The sequence below is a fragment of the Symphodus melops genome (genome assembly GCF_947650265.1).
Source record: "Symphodus melops genome assembly, chromosome: 2".
Lineage (NCBI taxonomy): Eukaryota > Metazoa > Chordata > Actinopteri > Labriformes > Labridae > Symphodus > Symphodus melops.
In genome coordinates, this window is record NC_136692.1 from 4,307,783 (window position 1) to 4,323,483 (window position 15,701).

Below are 15,701 nucleotides of genomic sequence, written 5' to 3' on the forward strand. Positions count from 1 at the left end.
AGGTTTCTACGTGGATTGATTTTAGCATCACGTAGATGTGGATAATTACAGACTTCGATTATTCGCTGGTCTCTGAAACGTTTTGCCATTGTTGTCCCTGACTCTCCGCACTGCCCCGACTGCTCATGTGCATGCAGCAGCTTATGTCCATTTAGCCTGAGATGACATGCACATCACAGTCATCACAGTATAGTGGTGACATATATGTTCTGTCATCACAGCAGGGAAATGTTCTGCAGTGCATGAAGAGATAGACCTTTATGCTCCTGTGGGCTGATGGACTTGTTTGGTATTTTCTCATGGTTTATGTGGGGATTCATTTAAAACTGGTACAATCTCCTAACTCTTATAATCATGTTTCTTTCACCGTACCTCATCTGTAGCTCGGTCTCTCCCCACGTTCAAAAGCAATTAACTTGGCGAGTGCAGTTTTTATTACCGACAGGTCTGATGGTTAGATTGACAAAAGTGAGACCCGAGTTGTAATAAATCTGAATCATCCTCTGAATACTCACTGAAATGCTGTGTTAATGTGAAATGAGCAGCTTCCATTTTAAGATTATATTGTACTTTGGATGTGAGCCGTGAAAGGCAGGGATGAGATGACACCAGCTGATGAAGCTAATGACAGAAAAAAAAATGACTCTCCTTTTCTTGTACGACCAACGAAATGAACTCAGGCTACTTTCTCTCATACTTCTCATCACCTGCCTGAACTCTTTTACTCTCTCCCCTTCTAACACACACACACACACACACACACACACACACACACACACACACACACACGGGCAGAGACACACACCATCTAAGTGACAGTCTAAGCTGACACACTGAGTACAGCTCTACTACGGCTGATCCCTTGAGTCTATTCTCTCCGCAGGGAAAAGGTCAATTCAATACTGTAACCCCAAAGACACACAGAAACCCACACCCACACACCTTGAAACACAGGGGGAAAAAACCCTCCTCCACACACACACACACACACACACACACACACACACACACACACACACACACACACACACACACACACACACACACTCACACTCACACACACACACACACACACACCTGTCTCTGTCACTTCCATCAATCAGGCCAGCTGTGTGTTGACAGGTTATGTCTGTCCACAGTCCAGGTAATCTCAGGAGGCTCTTTGGGGAAGTGAGGCATTAAGCCGTTCTGACAAACTATTTAGTCTCAGGGAAGACTTCAGACGCCCTCTGTCTCCCTCTTCGCTCTTTTTTTTGTAACTTTCTCGTCTGTCATTGGTCACCTTTACTCTAATCTTTTCCCCACATTTCCTCCCGACCATCAATCTTAAACCTTTCACTGTCTCCTGTCCTCATATTATGTGTCCAATCATCCGTTATCATACAAAAGTTCCCTTTTATTCCCCTCAGTGTTCTATGATCTTTTTTTCTCATCGTTGCACCGTCTTCTCCTCGAACGGCCTCAGTCACTTCAAACAGCTTTGACTCCTGCCTTCTTTTGTTTCTTTGTTTCCGTCTTTTCCTACCTTGCATCTGTCCCGCCTGGCTGGTGAAGAGACTGGAGGAGCAGCCGATTTCCGTCCCCAGGAGAGACCCATAATCCTGCTGAAACACTGGGGACATAGGAGGGAGGGAGACGAGAGGTTAGGAGAATAGAGGCATAAAAGGTGGACGCCAAAAAACTGACCCTTCTCACCTATTGACCTTAAAAGCATCAATCATTGACCTTTTCACCTTTAAACGTGACCCTTAGATAGCTCCCTAGACGCTGACTTTGACACTGACTGTAGTTTTGGCTCAGGGTTAATTTTTCCTCTTTAGCACAGATGCAAAGCTCCAAGATGGTTTCTGGATCTTTCATAGCAAAACATTTAGGGTCCAGGTTGTTTTTCGTCTCTTCTCTTAAGGTGACTTAGAGCGTTGCATCCTTCAGTTAATTTTATTTAAATTATTTTTACTTGAACATATTTTCACATTAATAATGTCAGTTTAATGTTTCTTTTCTTTCCTCTGTCATGATGCTGTTTGATGTCTTGAGTGAGGCCCTTTGAATTGCCTTGGTATTGAAATGTGCTATATAAATAAATTTGCCTTGCCTAATATGTGTCTCTAGTCCGTCTAAAAAATACCCAATCATGAGAAAAGTCCATCCTCTATGTCTTCTGCCTGCTCCACTCTTATGTGCTCAAATAGACCGTTTGAAGATTTTCCCTTCATGACATCACAAAGGGCTGTAGCCCCTCCCCCAGCTAGGTGTTTGTTCTCCAAGTCTGCCTTTCCACCGTAAACAATAGAACATGGAGCCTAAGCTCCCAAAGCTCTTCCAGAGAGGGGCGTGGTCAGACACAGCTCATTTACATTTAAAGGTACAGGCACACAAACAGCCTGTTCTGAGCAGCGCTGAAAGAGAGGGGTTTATAGGCATGATCAAATACAGGATCAGTTTATTGCAGGAAACTTCACACACATTTTGGGGAGCTCTGAGACTTATTTAAACATGGAGACATGTTTTCTTTATTCCTGCAGCTCGATTCTGCCGTCACACCTGATTTAGATTGTTCCAGAAGAACACATTTCATTTCAAAGAGAACAGGTGCACATTGCTAATTGATCATCCCGCTCATGTGACGAATTTCTTGAAAAATGATAAATAAATAGTAAGAGTCGAATTCCTGCACAATAACAGATTTACATAAAAATCTTACAAATCCCAAAATGCAGCACTGATGACTCATGCAGAGAAATGCCTCCCAATCTGTTCCTTCCTCTCATTCTCACTCGCTGTCTTCCCTTTTCTTCAAACCTATTCACACCATTAATTGCCAGCCTTTAGAAAAAAAATCCCTCCACAGAACTATTAGTATGTCTGTGATGTGTCCGACTGTAAAGTGCAGAACAGAAAGTAGTGTAATGTAATGAAAAACGGAACAGCGGCTGAATGAAAGATACGGCATATTACAAGAGTGTATTAGAAAGGTTGGAAGCGGGATGTGAGGTGGGATGAAAAGAAACTCAATGATACAATTATTGATCTGTGAGCCGAACTGTGCAGAGATATGGGACACACCTACCTAATAAACTGGGGTTTGGAAATCTCCACGATTCATTGTACGTGGAATACTGGGGATGGGAATAAGGACTTCCGGAAAAATCTCCCCCTGAAAGAAAAGGAAACACAAGAAACAGAGCAGGGTTAAGAAACAGCCGATGACTGTTCTTCGTCTTTGTCCCAGAGGAATAAAATAATGGACATTTTTGGCCCTGTTTAAGATACAAGCCAATCAACTGAACATCAAGTTCATTGTGGCTTTAGGAAATATGGATTGGACATCTGCATTAGATGATTGATTAAATGCCAAGAATCCCGTTTTTAATCGGGAACCATTCCAAGAACATCCGGACTAATTAAACCAGGGTGAAGATGTGTTTTAAGATACAACTTTTAATAAGCTGAAGCAATGTTTTGACGGAAAGGATTTGGAAAATGTTAGTTGCTGCATCTCATTAAACACTGAACTAAAAAGTTATTGCACGCTCTGAAATTGTATTTCTCACCAAAAAGACCCGAAAACACCACAAAGCTGAACTTGGGATACTTGTTTGTATGTAAAGGGGAAACATCATGGTTGTTTATGTCAGGTTTAGTTTGTTCATACAGCGCCACAGTGATTCAAGTCAGACGTGTCTTCGATCAGGAAACGGATAGAACATATTTTTATGGATTCATTCATCTTGATAAATTTGTGGATATATCTTTTAATTGTGTGAACCATGTGAGAGTAATTCTTTTAGGTTTGTGAAGCTGTGGTACATGTGTGTAAGAGATCTCATTACAGCAGCAGCAGAGTTATTATTTGATCTGTTTTCTGAGAGCTTTAGCTTAACATAGATGTTTGACATTTGAGTCCAGGAGGTGAGTTCTTCATGCCGTATACAGAGTCAAGTATTTGCTGGCTGTCTTTCTATCAGGATATAAGGAACACTGTGAAGAAGAATACTTTGGCCAGTGACTGCAGAGTCCTGGTCCAGCACAATGTTAGTGATTGTGAGATTCTGAGCAAGCATGTCTGAGCTATTGTCTGTGATGTAGTTATGTTATTCATTCAACACAGATATAGAAAGCCTCACTTTACAGTAACAAAGCTTTGAAACTTTTCTCTCATCAACATCCAACCTACACATTCACACAGTGATGGCAGAGACTGCTATGTAAAGTGTCCATTAGTATTAGCTGAAATACATGCTGACCAATAAAAGTGTCTTGCACAAGGAAAGGACATGTGATTGCAGGAGCTAAGAATCAAACCCACGACCTTCCGGTTTAGAGAGGAGCGACTCTACCAACTGAGTCACATCTGGCCCAGTTCAAACTGTGTACAAACCAGCATTATTCAGCTACAACCCACGTATTATTCAGTGTCAGCGTTTGGCCCCCCTCTGTCAAACATGTTTGGATAATCCAATGCAAATAATATCTGCTATTTGTTGCAGAATCTGTAGGTAGGAGGATGGTGCTCTCTCTCTATATACACATCCTGCCTCTTTTCTAAAGGTAATGACCATGTTGTCATGTCGTTTTTGAGGATTTCTTCAGATTGATTCTGCTCACAGTAAAACTTTGACCTTCACTCAGTATTCAGAAGAACGGTTTGCAGAGCAGTTGAGTGACTGAACTGGAGATCTCAGCGAGGCTGTAGTGGTCCTCCCATACAGCGCATGATAGCATAGCTTTTCTCCCTCATTTACTACTTACTGTCTGGGGTCTACTCTTCCTCTTGTCTCACCCTCCCACTCCTCCCCTTGCCCCTTTCCTCTTTATTTTTCTCCCTCGTCCTCAGACTGCAGCCCACCCGTCACCCTTCACATCAAAACAACATTCTTCCCCATTTCTTCTCCTCTTGCTCTCCGTTCTTTCCTATCTTTGACTCTTTTTTTTTCTCTCTTCTCCTGAACCTTCACTCCTCCCGGGGGATTCCTCTCCCAAAGCTGACAGTCACAACCCCCCCCCCCCCCCCCCCCCCCCTCCTCCTCTCTCCCTCTCGTTCTGTCGGTTCTGCCTCACTGCTCCTCTACACCCCCTCTGAGTGTCAGCCCCCCTGCTGCAGAGAGAGGAGAAGAAGAACAGCAGAAGAGAGTTGCTTGCTTAATGAAGGTATGATATTAGACAGAGCGGACAAAAAGGAGGATAATTTGCCTGGGAAGTGCTGATATAAAACATGGTGGAGCTGGAGGAGCAAAGTTAGAAGATTATCTTCTTCCAGTCAGCAAGTCAGAGAACCCACAGTATCATTTGGATGTTGAGGTGGTTTGTGTGTATTTGGATGCACAACCTTAAGTTTTCTTTCTCACTCTACCCTCTGTTCAAAAGTGTGTGTGCATGCACGTGTGTGTGTGTGTGTATATGTTTATCTGCGTCTGTCAGGTGGGGTCGGGATGCGGTCTCCATGGCATCCCCGGGTGCGAACATCCTCCCCTTGTCATCACCGTAGTGACGGCAACGTGTCAGGTTGTTTAGGAGACGAGGGGGAGGGAGGGGGAGTGGAGGGCGCAGGGGTCTCCCTTGTGTAGCTCAGTGTCAAGGTCGCGCACACACATTGTCAAAAACAAACACACAAAGGCACGCTAGCAATAGCATGCCGACACACACATTCACACCCACACACACACAAATACGCTGTCAAACCTGAGGACAGGACGGGGTGAGCGCTGGGGGGACAGGGCGACAGGGTTACCCATCTTTAGACGTGCTGTTCCTACATGTCCACCGAGAGAGAGTGTGTGTACGTGTGTGTGTGTGTGTGTGTGTGTGTGTGTGTGTGTGTGTGTGTACGTATCTCACAGACAGAATGATCGAAAATACACAGAGATAAAACTTGTAAACAACATTGTTTTGACTTTGCTCTGCTGACGCTGTTGCTTTTGCGTATCTGTCTTTATTTCTCTGCAGTGAACTTCACAAGCAGCACTGAAAGACGGAAAGAGAGAGAGAGAGAGAGAGAGAGAGAGAGAGAGCGAGAGAGAGAGCGAGCGAGCGAGCGAGAGAAGAAGGATGGCGGTCCAGGATTGAATCACAAAAGCAGCGTAGAAAGGCGGAGTGGAAGGGAATGAATGAATTAGTCGTGGGTCACTGGTGATTCTCATTAAAAACAAATTACTAATGTTGAGGAGGGACAGCTGTGCTACTGTGGCTGCTTTCTAATGATACACACAGAGAGGCGCACACAACACCGACGCACACGTATATGTAAAGATATACACAAACGTGCACACACGGCACCCCCTGGGAGCACTGTCAGCCATACAGACAAGGAGGAGGAAGTGGCAGAGCTAAGTAACCACCCTGAAGACACACACACACACACACACACACACACACACACACACACACACACACACACACACACACACACACACACACACTCACACACACACACACACACACACACACACACACACTCACACACACACACATTAAACATAATCTTTTGAGAATTCAAACAGATACATAAACACAGCTGCAGATGTAAGATGGCACTGTTATCAGATAAAGTTGGCACAGTTTGAATTCGCGTGTGTGTGTGTGTGTGTGTGTGTGTGTGTGCAGGAGTGTGTGTGCAGGAGTGTGTGTGACTGCATGCATGTACTCACCAGGTACCATGCCAGTGAGGGAGGGGGTGGAGTAGCTGCCCTGTCCAGTTGGAGGAACATGTGGAGGGTAGCCTGGTAGAGTAGTGCTGGCGAGGTCTCGACCTGTGATCACACACACACACACACACACACACACACACACACACACACACACACACACACACATATAAATATAAGTACAGACTCACCACATTTAAACCTCAATGTTTTTTCTTTTGTTTCAGTGCTGAATGCCGTTTACAAATAAGGTTCAAGGTTTCTTTCTCAGGAGCTTAAAAGGTGAAGTTATAGTGCAGACTGGTGATTCATCATTCATAACAATACTTTAAAAACAGACCATTAATAAAAGTGATGAAAAAGTTCTTTGACAGACAGACAGGGCGGCTGTAGCTCAGTTGTGTAGAGTTGGTCGTATGTCCGCCGTGTCCTTGGGAAAGACACCTAACCCTACATGTGTATTATTCATCTGAGTTACTCCTGATGATCACTTTCCTTAGCAGCCTCCATCACCAGGATCTGACCTGACCTGCAACACTGCCTTACAAGTCCATTCACCATTTACTATCCACATCGTCAACAACCAGGAGTTCAATGATTGCACGCTCATGCTTGGAGGAATTCAGATCATTTCATCTGTGTTGAATATGAGCAATAAAAACATGCCAGTAACCTGTTTACACAGCCAACACACCTGTTGCAGCAGTTACTGTACTTCTTTGATGCTTCAGCTAATCTTTTTCTAGTTTTAAAGGCAACTATCTGAATCGATTAGTGTTGCTTTAGCAGAGTTGAATCATTTTTAAAGAAAAAAAAAAGGAACAATTCATGAAGGTGTTAAAATGACAGTATCCCAGTTTTAAGTTATAAAACCATCTAAATAAAACAATGACAGTGGTTTATACATCTACAATAACAAGTTTGTGTTCTGCATGATAGTATAGAAAATTATAAAATTGATTGAAAGTAGAATTTAACATTGTTAAAATGCTGCAGATAAAAAAACCTAAATCTAGACCCCTCATTTAGGCTCTTTACTAATAATGCACGTGTAGGACGACCTCCTTTTGTTTCCTTCCTCCTTGTTTTCCATCAGCTAACATCTATTAATTTACCATCTCCCCCTCCTCTTCCTCCCCACCCGGTCTGTCAGTCGGTGGATTGGATATATAACTGCATTAGACTACATGACAGTGTGTCGGCCTAAATCATTTCTCTATGTTTGCACGCAGTAGACATTGGGAGTGCGTGGAGAAGGAGCCCTCCATTCATCATCATCATACATACACATCACACACACACACACACACACACACACACACACACACACACACACACACACACTGACACCCTCCTCTTTCTCCCTGCACACACACATTTATCATCATCATAAACAGCTCAGATGTTAACACCATCAATCCCATTCACTTCCCCTCCACTTAACCACCACTAACTAACTGGGAGGAGGAGGAGGGGGAGGAGGAGGAGGGGGAGGATGAGGATGAGGAGAGGAGGAGGAGAGGGAGGAAGAAGAGGAGGAAGAGGAGGATGAGGAGAAGGAGGAGGAGGTGTGAAGGAGAAAGGAAAACATAATATACAACGAGAGGAAATAAAGAAACAAGCGAGAACATCAAAGACAGCAGAGATTTCTTTCACTGAGTTGTAGCATAATGTGCAAACATGTTGATATAAATTGATTTAAAAAAAAAAAAAAAAAAAAAAAAAGGACTATTCCATTTAAAAGCACCTTTCTACAGGAGCCCAGAGCGGACATACGTACATCCGTTTGTCCTGTAATAATGCGTGAACAGAACAGTGTTTTTATCCCGTTACCTCTGGAGGTCAACGCTGTTTTTTTCCCTCCATGACAACGAGTCGATTCTGAAGATGTCGAGAAAGTGACTGAACTCAACTCTTTATGACGGGGAAACGGCGTCCTGACTGTTACCAACGGGAACAAAGATGTGTTTTTTTTATTCTACTATAAAATAAATCTCAAGGAGTAATGGAGGACATATTCGTACTTTCAATGATTCTACGTGTTTTCATATTAACAGAAGATAAGTGGTTAAAAGTAACACTTAAAAAAGCTGTAAAAAAAGAGTTACATCAAAGACAGAGAGCAGCTGAGGCTGATGGGAAACTCGTTAGTTTTTCGAGAACTGAAATAGTTGAGGGAGTTTTCTTCCCTTTTTGTTGGTTCAGTGACTCACTATCCATTATGTATTTAGTTTCTTGTATCATCAAGAATATCATTCTGTGTTATTTCATTAAAAAGAAAGTCAGTGAATGCCAAATCACAGATTTGATTTAAGCAGGACAGCTGAAATATCATCATCATTAGTTTCACAGGGAGCAAAAAAAGCCATGTGAATAGAAATGATATTCATGAGTGCTAAACAAATGCAGCGGTTGGACATTTGACATTCAAACCTTAATTAAGTATCAGAAATACCAGCCAATCAGAAATGTCACACAAGAAGTCTTTGGTGCCAACTGACAATAAATGAAGCCAACCAAAGACAATGCTGGAGGGATTTAATGTGGGCTGCTTCTTAACCTCACTCCAGTAGAGATACAAAGTTTTTGTGTTTTTGTTTTTGTGGAGTGGAGTTTAAAAAACGGTACAAACACATATATTATCTACATTTGTTTATTTACTGGAGTTATTTTTTACGTGTATTATGTAAATATGTATGTTGGGAGTTGTTAATTAAGTAGTGAAGAAGGGGTGGGTTTGAATAAACGTAGGCTTCATCCTTTTCAGACATGTTGGGTTCTTATTAATATTGTTGATTTGACTCTTCCTGTTTATTTGTCGTTTGTTTACTTTAATGTGCTACTTGCACATGTTCGAAATCAAATTTGAGATCCAAACAGACTCCTTTCTTTTTAGAGTCACACTTGTTTTTGAGGATTCTTTATTGATGTTGCTTTTCTGTTGAAAGGAAACTGAAGAGGGACAGGTGTCCTCCAAATAAATAACCAATAAGTTAAGAGAATGCACATTCCTTTGGGAATCTTCACAAGTAAATGAAGGAGTTCAAATCCATCAGTCAATCATTAACAATGTGCAGCGACAGTAATGCAACATGTCTGCACACAATGTGAGCACGCATGGAAACTGTGAAAACAGCTTTTTACAGCTCACTGTACTCCACTTTATTCTGCTCACTCTTAACACTAAACCACAAAAAAAGCGCATAGTGGTGACTTTAAGCGACATCACCAGAAGCTTAAGGACAAGTCAGATGATAAAAGTCATCAGGATACATCCTCTGGAGATCAATAATATAACTATCATAGTGTGGATCAAAGAAGCAGGTTATCCTCATTAAAAACAGCTTAGCTAAAAAGCCCATCTAACAGATCTCTGTCAGGTCTTTTTTGGGCCTAATGAATGTTTGGTTGATTAACTATAACAATGAGATTGAAGCTGGGTTTTACTGGAAGAAAAGGGGAAATATAGATGGGAGCAGTAGTGGAGTTGATGAGGGAGGAGAATAGGCAAAGTAAAGCTGTGTGGTTACAAATCATCTGAGGCTCCTCCACCTCCTCCTCTCGTTTTTCTGACCTCTTCACTTGATATCGGCCTCTTCCTCAGCTCCCTCTCTACTCCGTGCTTCTTTCTCGTAAATCCCTTCTCTCCTCCTCCGTGCTTCCCCCTCTGTCCCTCTCCGCCTCCCCTCTCCTGTCTCAGTGTAGTAAAGTTTTTCTCTGTGTTTGACGCGACAGCGAGGCATTAGTGCAGACGGGCTACTCATCCGCTCAGGGTCAGTGCACAGGGCACGGAGGAGAGGAGAGATGGACTCTCTACAGCCCAACTTAGAGGGGGCAGACAGGGCCAGATCCTCTGAGGTGTGTGCGTGTGTGTGTGTGTGTGTGTGTTCCTGTGTCTGTGCATACACTGTATCTGTGTTCATGTATGCCAGTTGTGTTGACGTATCTGCTCTCCACAGCTTTACTGTAGAGGTCAACTGCAAGTACAAGTCTCCTCCGCGCTCGCCTGCAGCAGCGGACAAACATGCTTCCTCTGGCTCTCTTTCTCGATTACTTGAACTCCTCTCAATAAAACCGCCATCAGAGCAACAAATGTCAAACATGGAGGGAGTCTTCCATGTCCAATATGTCCCTTTGGACTGGAGTAGGTGAAGATCAGGGGGGAAATGAGAAAAGCCTCCAGATTTGGAAAAGGCCTCAGAAAGCAAAATTGAATGTCTAAATGTTGCTCGTGTCCAGACCAACAACCCTTCAAGGAAGCAATAACACTGCGTCAAACACACAGACATCTGATCCCCTAGAGGGAGCTCTATTCTGAGGGAAAAGACAGGCACGGAAATGCATGCATAATATTCAGAAGATGTGTGTGAATATAAATGTGCGTGCTTGCATGCATAAGCAGAAATGGAAATGTTCTCTCTCTCTCTCTCGTTCCTTTACTCTGTCGCTCTTTCCTGGCTCGAGCAGGTAATATTCCTCAGTGGGTGAAAAGAAAAAAAAAAAAAAAAAAAAGAGCCCCTTCCCAGATATCCCAAAATCCCAGCTCTATGATTTCCCTCATTACAGATGAGAACGCTGAAGCCTTGTCCAAGTGCTCCCTGGTCTGCTCTTAATTAACCACCGCCTCTCCTGGCACTTCTAAATGGAGACGGAGGAGGAGACGAGGCCCCTCACTTTTCCTCTCTTTATCCACCTTTCTTTTCCTCCACTCCTCTGGGCTGCTCGCGGCGCACTGAGCTCTTTAAACGGGATCACTTAGGATCTGTGTCGCTGCCATCTCTGCTGAGCTCGACTCAAAAAGCAAATGTCACCGCACATTGAATACAAATGACTGTGTTTAAAGTCATACTAATGTTAGACATGTGCACAAGGCTGCAGGGATATGAAACAACGACATGCTCATAAATAAATTCAGTGGGTAGAGAAAACACAACATGCTCTGATTATCCATTCTTTACTTTACATACGTTAGATATTGTTTGCTAAACTGACATCACCAACACTGCCTTACAAATCAAAAATATGTCAACTGAGAACTGTTTATTTGACTCCATCATAAAGTAGAGCAACGGAAAAGGAATTAAAGCAATAAGCTTAAGAGATGTTCCCAAAAACAAGTCTAAAGATAAGAAACATCTGGAAGTAATCCCACAACACGGAAAGTTTTATTGATCTTTCAAATACATTCTGTTTTATAGATCTCACCCGGTTCGACTGTGGAGGAGTTCACTTACCGTAAATTCCGGACTATAAGCCGCTACTTTTTTCTCACACTTCGAGCACTGCGGCTTCTACTCCGGTGCGGCTAATGCATGGATTTTTCTTGGGGGACAATGAGCTTCTGCCGCAAAAACATTTGACTTCGTCACGTCGGATCTTAATATCAGTCATTTTGCGCTTCATGCACGCACCCTCATGATGGAAAACACACGGAGAAATGCATATGATGCAGCTTTCAAGTTAAAGGCGATCGACCTGGCTGTCAAAGAAGCTAACAGAGCTGCTGCACGTTAAGCTGACACTGACAGCGACAACAGAGACTGAGGAAGTGAGTAATGAAGTCATTCTGAGGCAGTGAATGGATGGACTTTTTCTTGTGAAATATATTACGGTCATCTTTTTCATCAGCCGTGTTACAGACACCGTCGGCTAGGCTTCGTATTGTAACGGTTCATGTTGTAAAGTCAGTAGTTGATAATGTGTTCATAATTCCGATTATGTGGAGAGTCAGTGAATGCACCAGCGAGAACGTGTTGAGTGGCTGTATGAGAGAACGCTGGGGGAGAGAGTTGGATTGTTACGGCAAGTTATGTTGCTCTCTGCTGTAAACGGCGTGGTCACGGCCGACAGTGATCGGGTTATTAAGTTATTATTTGAACGCTCTCGTCGTCCTTTAACGTCCGTACGGACGCTACAGTATTTGCGGATGTTACCGGTAGCCTACGTCTGTGTAAATAGCTCTTGTTATAGCGTGGACACCTGCGGCTTATAATCAAGTGCGGCTTATATATGTACAAATACATTTATTTACTTATTTTTAGCCGGTGCGGCTTATATCCAGGTGCGCTCAATAGTACGGAATTTACGGTATATGTTGGATGTCTTTCTTACCTGGAACGAGCGAATAGGACTGTGGACCGGACACGCTGGCTCCTAACTCCGCCCCCGAACCGGGATTGGCCAAACTGTTCTTCATCTCGTCCAGTCCACCTGCGAGTGAGGCCATGGCTGAATAGTCCGACGTCTGAGAGGCAATGAGAGGGGGGAAAAGAGATAAAATCATTACATGTTCTGCTACATACAGCATGAATGTATCGTAGTCTGCTGCCTTCTGGCAAAGAGCAATGAAGCTTTAGTATGAACACACAGACACACACACACACACACACACACACACACACACACACACACACTCACACACACTCACACACACTCACACACACACGCATACAGAAACACACCTACAGTGGAGAGTTTATTGATCTGTTTACAAAGACAGGGATTTACTGTACAACCAGGTTCAACAGTCTATAACCACAGGATCAGCTCGCTCTTTCTCTTCATCTCTCTCATCCTTATACACACACACACACACACACACACACACACACACACACACACACACACACACACACACACACACACACTGAAAACAACATCATACACTTCCTTCACACACACAAAAACACACAGACATCGTATAGAGCATGGCTAATGCAAAGCCTCTTGTCTCCCCAGATACCAACAGCAATAACTACTGTGATCATCTCTGCACACACTCTCCTCTCTAACACACACACACACACACACACACACACACACACACACAGCCACAACAACAAAGCGTAAAACATATAGAAAAGAGCAGACTGCGGTGGCGAAGCAATCTCTGGTTGTTATCAAGTCGAGTGGTTTTTTTGTGTTTGAAACCACGTGAGGAAAGAGCAACAAACTGTGTCGAGGTGCATTTAAACATTGTGTTGTTGCATGAGTATAGCTGAAGGACAACCAACAGACTTTCCAATTAGAAGAAAAGACTTTCTATGGCCTAAAAAGACAAACAATGTTACAACCGAACCAACTTCCAAATGCATCTGAAACGCACAAATGTTTCACGAGCATGCGTGTTTTCAGAAGAAGTGAAACAGGACGAAGGAGTGAACAGACAGGAGTGAGGAGACAGGAGTGAGGAGACAGGAGACAGGAGTGAGGAGACAGGAGTGAGGAGACAGGAGACAGGAGTGAGGAGACAGGAGTGAGGAGACAGGAGACAGGAGTGAGGAGACAGGAGTGAGGAGACAGGAGACAGGAGTGAGGAGACAGGAGTGAGGAGACAGGAGTGAGGAGACAGGAGTGAGGAGACAGGAGACAGGAGTGAGGAGACAGGAGTGAGGAGACAGGAGACAGGAGTGAGGAGACAGGAGTGAGGAGACAGGAGTGAGGAGACAGGAGTGAGGAGACAGGAGACAGGAGTGAGGAGACAGGAGTGAGGAGACAGGAGTGAGGAGACAGGAGTGAGGAGACAGGAGTGAGGAGGACAGGAGTGAGGAGACAGGAGACAGGAGTGAGGAGACAGGAGTGAGGAGACAGGAGACAGGAGTGAGGAGACAGGAGTGAGGAGACAGGAGTGAGGAGACAGGAGTGAGGAGACAGGAGACAGGAGTGAGGAGACAGGAGTGAGGAGACAGGAGACAGGAGTGAGGAGACAGGAGTGAGGAGACAGGAGACAGGAGTGAGGAGACAGGAGTGAGGAGAAGGAGGAAGGAGGTGTGTCTAAAGAGAGCATCTGTCTTGATCTGAAAATCTGCTACGTGTCGTAAGCCTTTAAATAGATCTTACTTCTCCACACGTTTCTTTACATACACTTTAAAACATGTCTCTTAGTTTTGCATTTACCAGATAAAAAAACATTAAACATTTTATGAACTATTACCACAAAACTAAAAATGTATAAAGCTCCTGTAAGGAACTTAGTTATGTGATTTTTCAGCACTCAGCAGAAAACGATTTAACAAACTCTCTCCCAGACAGAAAACTGTCCCCTCACCTCCATCTGACCCCCGACACAGACACACATGACCCATCCATCTCTCTGCCAGGTGTGTGTGTGTGTGTGTGTGTGTGTGTGTGTGTGTGTGTGTGTGTGTAGTGATGGCAGTGACAATGATGGTCACCTAGATATAGATTAACCACTATTTTCAGGGTCGCTACGCTCATCATGATTGAATGACCCGCTGCTTATTTGTGTGTGTGTGTGTGTGTGTGTGTGTGTGTGTGTGTGTGTGTGTGTGTGTGTGTGTGTGTTTGAGTACAGTTGTTATATATTATGGAAGCCCTTAAAAGAAATGCATCCAAACCTTTTATGTGATGATATGTTGATGATTTGAAGTACATTTCGGTGTCTTATTTATCTGTTAAGGACAACGCTGGCTTTTCTGTGATGTCACGTTATTTTTATCGACATCTCGAGAAAACTGTTCCAATAAAACGTTTTTTATTTCCAAGATAACAAGATCTGAAACTGACAAAATCAAAATCTACTATCTGAGAAACGAGAGTTAAAAAAAAAGGTATAGATGTATGTCGGCTGAGAGCGTCCATGACGCATGCCTTATTTGAATATTCATATTACAACTTAAATAAAACAATTTCTCATCACTTTGCATTTGAGTTGTTTTCTTTGCTGACAACTTGTTTTGGACACAATGTGAACTGAAAAAAAACTTACTTTTCTACATGAATTGAATCCCCCCCCCCCTCTTCTCGACTGCTTACCTTTGTGTGTGTGTGTGTGTGTGAGTGTGTGTGCACTAATGACAGCAATCAGAATTTCCTTTAGGTGATGAGGTGAGAGTTTTGCACTGACCCTTTTAATACCTCTGCATCCGTGTGTGTACGTGTGTGTGTGTGTGTGTGTGTGTGTGTGTGTGTGTGTGTGTGTGTGGCGTGTGTTTGTGCTCACTGACCTCTTAAACACCCCAGTGCTCGTCAACACACAACACAACCACTGGACTGTGACCTGCCAAATAAGAGCTTACTCTGTACACTACACACACC

General features: G+C 43.4%; 1 protein-coding gene across 5 annotated transcripts in view; it reads right to left on the reverse strand.

The window, feature by feature from the left end:
* The window catches only part of pax5 (paired box 5), a 56,392-nt gene that overhangs the window by 2,172 nt on the left and 38,519 nt on the right, over positions 1-15,701 (reverse strand). For all 5 annotated transcript variants that reach the window (XM_079338395.1, XM_079338396.1, XM_079338398.1 and 2 more), the window contains 4 exons: positions 12,756-12,888; positions 6,648-6,749; positions 3,071-3,157; positions 1,526-1,612 (listed from right to left, as the gene is read on the reverse strand). In XM_079338395.1, coding sequence (XP_079194521.1) covers positions 1,526-1,612; positions 3,071-3,157; positions 6,648-6,749; positions 12,756-12,888 — 409 coding nt within the window. The remainder of the gene's footprint in view (positions 1-1,525; positions 1,613-3,070; positions 3,158-6,647; positions 6,750-12,755; positions 12,889-15,701) is intronic.